Genomic DNA, 9,417 nt, shown 5'->3' on the forward strand with positions numbered 1-9,417 from the left:
GTGATAGTCTGCCCACATCGGTTTGTGTCATTATTTTTAAGAACGAAAAGTATTAATAAATTTATGTTTTTTAGTAAATATTTAACTAAAAATTATTTGTCCCCCAATAGTCCCACTTGAGAATTGATATTATATGTTTAACTGACAATTACGATTTTATTTGATACTCTTGACTGTAAATGTCATATGTCTATGACTACGTAATGTCATAAGACTACAATATTAACATTAAAAGTCAATTTGATAAATTGATGAAGTGGTACATATTTCAAATAATCTTTATTAGTATTTTATGGAAATAGTGTATCGTATTATATTTTTTAATAAAACGTTTTAGAAATGTTTTCTGTTATGTATAGCATTAGTATGCTTCAGTAAATAAATAATATCAAATATCGAAGTACTGTAATCCTCGCGTACGATAAATCCGGCTTTACTTTATATTAGTGCGCCATCGCTGCATTACCACAGGAAGAAATCGAAAGAGTTATTTCTATTTTACAGTAATATAAAATAACTGATTCTCAAGCAAGGATATGAAATATAAAAATCTTATTAATTACAATTTTTTATTTTGTTAAATCTTAGTATATTTTCAGGCATAAATACTGGCATTAATATCCTACTGATATTCATATGATATACTTGGTTTATGTTGTTTAAAAGAAGTAGTGGAAAGAGCTTAAAAGATTACAAAATAATTACACAACAAAATAAAACTGCGAGGTTTATATCAATATATAATAGTATTCTCATATTATTTCATAATTAATACTGTATGTAGCAACGACACATCACTAATGTATTCGATTAGTAATCTGTTATCCTACGTATAGTACATCCCTAGTTTAAGCTCGCCAGCAGCGTTGCCAACTCTACGTCTTTTTACGTAGATCTACGTAATTTAGGGCTTTCCTGAAAACTTACGAACTTCAGTCACAGAATCTACGTATTTTTAATCAAATCGCAAAATTTTGCACAATTTCCAAATTCATTAGGTTGTGTCGTATTAGTTGCATTAAAAGCACTATAAGCACAAATCCGTATAAATGCAGTAAATTGGTTGTGCCAAAAATCAATCTACAACTGTTTCAATTTTACTGTATATTATATATATACAGTAAATTTGGATTTTTTTCCTGATAATTTTCGATTGGGTGAACCAATTTTGATTTCAAATTTGGTCTTAGATTAGACGTAGATCTACGAACTTTTCTCATAAAATAATTACTAAATCTACGTCATTTTCGAAATCCGAGTTGGCAACACTGCTCGCCAGCGCCTCTAGCGGATATCGCTCATAGTAACGAAATACTAAACAGATCAGCTGGGTTTGCTCTGGCATTGTCTTATCTGCAAAATAAGTCAAAATAATAATATTTTAAGAGTGGGGAAAGAATGTAGAAACAAAAATAAACAGATGTGCTAAAACAGTGTTCCTAAAGTTTGTGAAATTTCACCGTGCATCGCTTCGCAAAACATACACAGAAAGTAATCCGTGATGCAACCCTTAATATCCCCAGTTGGTATGTACTATTGATTTTTAAATAAGCGATTTCCTTGTTGCGCATACTCGTCCTTTAAATCAATATAGGTAGAACAAAGAACTATAACTTAATGTAGTACTTAGGTTCATAATGTATACTTAATTAGTATTCTAAATTGAATATTACCATCTAATTTTCTCCATTCAACAAGTATTAATATCAGAAATTATTTGAGTATTTAACAAAACTATTTTTCTTTTATTAAAGTCCGAGAACCCCTAATGGGGCATGGAGTAGCATCTGCATCTGATTTACTCAACTTTTTAAAGTATGGAGATAACTACAGACCTAAGTTATACTGTTGAATAGAATATACTGGTTAAATTTGCTGCTGCGGCAAAAATGCTACTACAGTTGAAATACTAATTTCATATAGTAAAATCTACATCTACATCTTACATTGTTTGTTTTGGGTAGGGTTGGATACACTCAGTTAGGTAAACTAGCTATTAATTGGTAACTATTAGAAATCCTTAGGCTACAGAATGGAGATTTGCTTGAGAGGGGCTGTGTGCACTGATTAATCTTAGAATTTGACAGTTATTTCAATGATCCTAATGATTGGGATAGATTGCTCCAGTTCAAATATTTACAGCTGATCTGCTTCACAAAAAAATTATGTGTCTCAAAACTTGGCGATTAAAAAGAGTGGCAGAGTGTTTGTTTCCAGTACTTCTTACTCGATCTCTGCCATTGATTTGCAAACTGGCAGTAAATGCAAATTAGAATAAATTTAACATATTTTTTGTTGTCGTTCATAAGTGAGCTTGGTTACCTATATAGAAATAAAGTTATTTTGAGTTTGAGTTTCAGTAAGCATAAGAAACAACAACTATTGGCTGCTTGCCTTAAATCGCACAGAGATGCACTACATTACAGTAAAGATCAAAAAGCACTGTCCAAATTCACAAGAGTTTAATTAATAAGGTTAACATAATATATTTTTTTATTGATTTTAGAGTTAAATTAACAAATCTCATTGAGAGAAAACAAATAATTATCTATATCCTTTTTTATACAAATGTTTAGAAATTGGTATGTTTGCTTCTCATAGTTCCTCAATACTAATTTGATCTTAAAGAAGTAATAATGAGTATGACGCAATTATCTTCTACACTTTTTTTAAATAAATACATAAATCTGTGGTGCTGCAACCTCTTTTGGTCTTGGCCTCAGATTTCTGAATCTGTTTCATGATCATTTTTAAATCTATTAGGCAAGTAGGTGATCAGCATGACGTGACGGCGTGTGTCAGGCACTGGATGCCTGTCGCACACGCCGTCGACTTTTTGGGTCTAAGACATGTCATGAATGATACATGAAATGAGCGTACCAATTTTTAAAAGGCCGGCAGCGCACTCGCGAGCCCTCTGGCATCGAAAGTGTCCATGGGCGGCGGTATCACTTAACATCAGGTGAGCCTCCTGCCAGTTTGCCCCCTGTTCTATAAAAACAAAATACACTTTGTATAACTTTACAATCCAATACGTTTTTGACAAACGGGAAAACCGGTTCATACTCGTTCTTCATAGGCCGGCAACAAATAGTATCAAATTTTTGAGCGTAGGCTCGTTTGACCTATAAAAAGAACGGAAGTGACACTAGCCCCAAGTCTTGTTGGTTTTCTTATAGCGGATTCTTTTATTGTAATACAATCATATATGTGTTCTGAAGCTATAAAGATAATACATGCGCGGACTTACACACCTGCCCCAAGCAAAAACCTGTTATGGGCAGATAGGACAAAAACTAGATCACTGTTATGCAAATAAAAACAAATTAATTGGTTATATATACTTATGATTAAATTTGGACGTTTCTATAACATTACAAACATCTGCATTGTACTACAAAATTTTCAATATGGATAAACCCGTATAATATTTCAAAAGATAAGTTGGTAGGATGCCGTGTGATAATTGTGTTGGCACTAGTCATATCTATTCGGTTTGTGAATATTATAAAATGGTTGAACTTGAAATGGATCGCATATTAGGTATGTTTTAATATATTTTATATCTTAAAAACTATAGCTAGAGGTTATAGATGTGAAAACAAAGTGTTAGGAACTCGCTTGTTTTTGTTCGCAGCATATTGTATTGATTATGAGCTATTTTCTGTACCTAACTGTCTGGAACCTCGTAACCTCGCACGTCTATTACCGGGAGCTGCGCCCATCCCACAACCCTGCGCCAGGCTGCTGCGCATATCTACTAAAGAAAATCACACCTACAGTTTTGTCGTCTGGCATATGGTGCTCTTGATATTCCTGTGTCTTGCATCGAAAACCAAAAGAATGTGCAAAATACAAAATAAACGAGGTGATTTGATTGTAAATGCGTCTATTGAAATGTTATTCGCAGATCATGAAACCAGAAGGAGTTCATTTCAACGCGCGGAAGAGGACAGGGTGTTCGAAGATACCCCGCTTATAAATAGATTCCCAAATTCACATCGCAGGGAGAGATATTTATCGACCATCATCACTGTGGGCTTCCTACTTGGGATTCTGTTAGCTGGATTCATTATTGGAGTCTATTTACTTATTCTCCAAAGTAATTCAGGTATGTCATAATTTTTTATATGCAAAGTATTCTTTACGTACTATAATGTACAGGAATATGTAATATATGAGAGGACTACGCTGTTTTTAGTTCAGAATTAAATTTTAATTACTTATTAGGCTTAATTTATGCTAGCTATATAACTTAAAAAAACACCTTTCTTTTAAGACTGAAGAACTCACTTTCCAATATTGCGTATCTAGATCACATTAGAAATGTATGCGATTAACATATTTTTGGTTAACGTTTAATACACGCCTGACATTTTACGTGTACCTATATGTTTCGTGATAATTTTTGAGAGGCAAGTAGATCTGCCTTCTGGCCCGTTGACGTGTACTTTTTGGGTCTAAGGAAAGCCGGTTGCCTCGCAATGTTTTTCTTTACCCTTGTTTGTTTAATATGCTCATATGAATTGAATTGGCGAACAGCTGGCGATCGAACCTACGGCCTCGGCGATGGGAGTGGCACGCTTATGCCCTAGGTCAACACTACCAAACCAAATGATAGAAGTACGAGTTATTCTTATAGAAAGGTGTTTCGAATCTTTCTTTCATATTCAATTGGTTACAAAAATCACGAAAAATTCTAAACACTAGTATTATACAATTATGTAAAGTAAAAAATTTAAATTACAGATAATATATTGCCGCCTGTAGAGGATCCGATTCCACTCCTCAGTCGAGGTCTCGAAGCGTTTCCGCCTTTTGAAGCACAGAATGTGGTCGTCCTGCAAACTGATACAAGACAGTGTGTTAACCGCACTGATTGTATAGATTTACTGACGAATGACTCTCAAGTAAGATCATTTATAATTCCATAAAAAAACATGTAAAACTAAGCAACGCAGTTCCTCTACCATAAAAACTTGTTATGTATAATTAGCTATGCTAACAACTGTTCTGATTCTATACTGACCATATAAAACAAAACAAATCATTTTTGTTTTTAATAAATTTCACAAGTAATACATGTTATTAGTTTGTTTACTGCGATTAAGTACTTATCATTTTAGACCACAAATATGGAAATCCTAAAAATCCTAATAAATATAGGGAAAATAATTTAAAGCACTAAGTTCGTTGTTTTTAGCTCATATGATCTTTTTAATACATAATACATGTATTTCTCTCTTAAATTTTCCAATTTTGAGAATAACATAATAAAATTAATATGTTTCTGGACGAATAGATGTCTAATTCACTGTTATATGCTCACAGTTTATGTCCGGGGTTTCTATTACTAAAACATCAATTCCATTTTTTTTCTAGATGGCAAACCAAACACTTCTCTACAATTACTTAGTGTCGTCTAATGGTCTGGTGTTTGAAGCTCTTGGATGGAAGAAATCGACATTGTATGCCGAGCTTTCGCCTCTGGTGGTGGCGTTTATAGGTAAGTTAATTTAGTGCTTAAAGGCTTTTTCTATAAAAAAGCCTGCCTATTTTGTGTGTAAATTGTAAGAAGAATGGAAACCACAGAGAGCATTTAAACATTCAGCCTTTAAGTTTTTCTTTTGAAGGTAAATGTTTCTTAGTAACGCAGTTTCTTTAGCTTTTGACATCTTCATAACATCGCAGAAATTTCTCATTAAAACCTAGAACACTGTTTTCGTTTCTAAATAAGGCATCTGGTTCCATCCTTGTCTAAGGGATTCAAGGGAGTTTGAAGGGGCGAAGTTCAAAAAGATCGTATCTAAAAAGGATGGTGAGAATGTCATAGAGCGAAATCGCCGTATTTACATTTTATTGTCTAGCCTGTTGTATAAAATATATTGTTTTTTTAAGGTAACTTTGAAGTGGTCGCGCCATCTATTCTTCAAATCGCAGCAGCAAAAAACGTAATTACAAATGCAGTGGTTAAAAACCGTTTGAAACCAACATTTATTATTATCGGGAAAACAATGAAGTATCCCCCAAATAAATTGTTCGAAGCCCTCTCAAAATTACCACAATGGCGGCTGACGTATAATTAAATTATTTAAAAATCTGATTCCCTACTTAGGAAAGTCAATTCAAATGTCATTGTTATGGCCGATCTCAAAAGTTTTTACGGCGATGTTATTTAGTGGTAAACCTTAAATTTGCTTGAACGTTTTGTCACATTTATTTACTTTTCGAGCTTAAATAACTAACTTTTTTTAATGGCTTTAATTTGTGCCAACTGGGCACAAGGTAAAATAACTTTTTTTTAAACACGGGTAATAGACGAAAGATTCCTTTTTTTTGCTATGGTAAAGACGTTTATGTCAAATTCAGATTAAATCTCATCTCTGAGGTCGTTAGTTCGATTCCCGTCTGTGCACCAATGGACTTCTGCTCGTTTATCAATCACGTTAGACGAAAACGTCACAAGGAAACCGGCTTGCTTTAGAGCCAAATGTCGACATGTGTCAGGCACAGGAGGCCTACTTGTCTGTTGACAAATGATCTTAAAACAGATACAGAAATCTGAGGCTGAGACCGAAAAAGATTATAGCGCCACTGGTCGTGCAAGTGAGGTTGACCTGAATTTATTTCTGTTCTCTGTTTACTCCCATTGTCTGTCACTTTCTAATTTATACCAAAATGATAAAGACAAAATATTCAAGATACTTTAAGGTAATGTATGAAAAATTTGCTATATAAATTATTGAGATTCGCCATATATCTTTGTATGTGATATTATGTTAAATGTTATATGACTGTTTGAAGTATATTAGGTTAGCTGAAAAGTTCGTAGTCTGACACATAAATCTAACTCAAATAGTAGTACATAAATGACAAAAATCCGCACAATCCGCCACATATATATAATACAATATATAATACAAATATGTAATAATAGGCAAGTTACATTCACGCTATAAAAACACTTTGCCATCAAAAATAGCTGGCTTTACTAGTATTACATTGATATGAGTTTTAGTTAGCCTTAATCTTAAAAATACTTGTGTATAAATTTGAAAACTGTCATACTATTTCTTTTTACTAATAAAATATTACGCTTAATCCCTTTTTGGCGAAAACAATACACTATTCAGACTCTGCATTAGGAACATCAACCATTGAGAAGTAGTTTGCTAAGTTTAAACGAGGCGAGAACTGTGGACGGAGCACCCAAAAGCCTGTTGCCGATAATAACATCAAAAAGCGTTCAAAATAATTTTGGATGAAGGAAACGTGAAGTTGATGAGGTTAGCTCATATCAAATCAACATGTTGCTAAATCCTATATGATATAGTTTAGATTGAAATTCCATTCAAAGTGGGTGCCGCGCGAGCTTTTTTCTTCTCGAGATTCTGATTCGTAATAAATCCTCGTTACGCAAAATTTTTGCGCTGATTAAGATATGCTCGCAGAAGCCTGTTTTGAGGCTTTATATAAATTGCACTATAGAAATGGTATCGAATATTGAATAATCAAATCAAATTCTATCAAAAAACAAATCCAAGTTATCCTACGAAGTTTTCAGTCCACCTGGTATATTTCTGTCTTTTTAATTATAAGAAATCTATAATATAATAAATATATATCTAATTGTAAGAAAATTATAAATAAAAATTATCTTTGATTCTTCTTTGACCACCGAATGCCAACCACCTCATTATCTATTGCGTATTTAAAGTACTCATCTAACTCTTTTCAACGCAACTTAAATACAATGCGATTGAAAGAGACGAAAGAGTACTTTTGTTTTTAGATAAGATCGCTTTCATGATATGTTAGCTCTTCCGAAGGACTCGGCGCTGTGCATAATATGATTGTGATATTAATTGTAGCGAATTCTATTAATGATTCTATTATTTTATGATTTTTAAATGAATTTTCGAATATTATTGTGATATTTTCTTATATTAATCCATGATACATGTATTTATCAATCTAAGGTAATTTTAATTATGCGGCTGTAACTTTGTACGGAAATTTCTATTTCTCCTATTGTGTATAATAATATAAATGTGCCAAAGTTACATTTATTTTATTGATGTTATAATAATGTTAAGGCATAATCTCGTTAATATAAATGAATATATATTACTTAAGGAATATATTGAAATATATTAGAAATATGTTACTAATTTTAAGACCACAGAATAGATGAATAAAGCGAATTAGAGGCTGCACGGCTTTTCAGAGCAGTGTTAGCTTAGACTTGTGTATACGATTCTCGTTCCTGAGATAGTAGCTTCCAAGCAGCTGTGCATAATGACTTTGCATATCCGCACTAAACACTCGATCTTTCGGTAATGGAACATATCGACTGCATGTGATAGGCACATGAGGCTGATCATAGATGAAACAAATATAGAAATCTGAGACCAAAAACAAGGATTGCGCCATTTTAACAATTGCAACATCGTATGATTTTTTACGGCAGTATTTATCTATTCTGTGTAAAAAAATTAAACAACTCGTGTATTTTCTCGCTCGGGCAATAATAGTTAAAAGAAAATTACATGAATAAGTTAGTCTAGATTAGTTAAACCTCTATTCATAAAAAAATATTGTACTTAAATACTCTTTTGTCTCTTTCTTTCTTTGAGATAAGTTCTAAGAGTGGAAATACACGGATTTCTATGAATAAGGGGATTTTTTTTTAAATTGAATGTGTAGTAAAATATTTGTAATAAAAATCAATGTCTATTAATACTGATATCGTATTCACGTATGAATAAGCTCGTATACGCTAAAGCCTCTTGCAGTTAGTACTATTTATGATTAATGTTGTGTCAATTGGTGTCTATTACGTCCGTTTATGCATTTTTGAAATAATGTAGTTCTGTATTTATGGAAAATAAATGATGATAAATATTTGTTGTTTCATTCAGAACCTAGATTTATTCACATACACTTCGTTACATTTAAAGAAAAGCAAGTAGGTAAATACATAAAAAATATCAGCTATGCAAAGGGAGGGCGGCTATAGGTCGCTATCAAGCGATCTCTTTTAAGCAAGTAGTGAGAAATATCATGCGTGAAGTGCAAAAAATTAATAACAATTCTTTAAAATAAAGTTTGAAAACCAATCGTTACCTAAAATAATGATGGTTTTGTTTATACGAGTCGAGATGAGACAAATGTCGTCCACTTACAATGCTGATAAAAAAAAGAGATCATTAAACAAAAAACCTATATACATTATGTGTATCTTTTGTAAAAAATTATTAATGTTTCAAGTAATAAATGAGTCTTAAATATTATTAATTATAACATCGAGAAGAATCTGAAGCTGAGATTTTTTTGTAATAAAATGTTTCTATATAATTTATGTAAATAAATGAATGTTGTATTTGAATTTCACTGCAGTTCAAACTGTGACTAATT

The 9,417-nt window shown here is 32.4% G+C and overlaps 1 protein-coding gene across 1 annotated transcript; it reads left to right on the forward strand.

The window, feature by feature from the left end:
• Positions 1 to 1,283: 1,283 nt before the first annotated feature.
• On the forward strand, positions 1,284 to 8,904 carry LOC110997602 (peptidoglycan-recognition protein SB2). The gene is made up of 5 exons (XM_022265844.2): positions 1,284 to 1,526; positions 3,911 to 4,111; positions 4,750 to 4,910; positions 5,383 to 5,506; positions 5,899 to 8,904. The coding sequence occupies exons 1-5, from the start codon at positions 1,502 to 1,504 to the stop codon at positions 6,084 to 6,086; spliced, it is 699 nt and encodes a 232-aa protein (XP_022121536.2). The 5' UTR covers positions 1,284 to 1,501; the 3' UTR covers positions 6,087 to 8,904.
• Positions 8,905 to 9,417: the final 513 nt, after the last annotated feature.

The sequence above is a fragment of the Pieris rapae genome, chromosome Z (assembly GCF_905147795.1).
Source record: "Pieris rapae chromosome Z, ilPieRapa1.1, whole genome shotgun sequence".
NCBI lineage: Eukaryota > Metazoa > Arthropoda > Insecta > Lepidoptera > Pieridae > Pieris > Pieris rapae.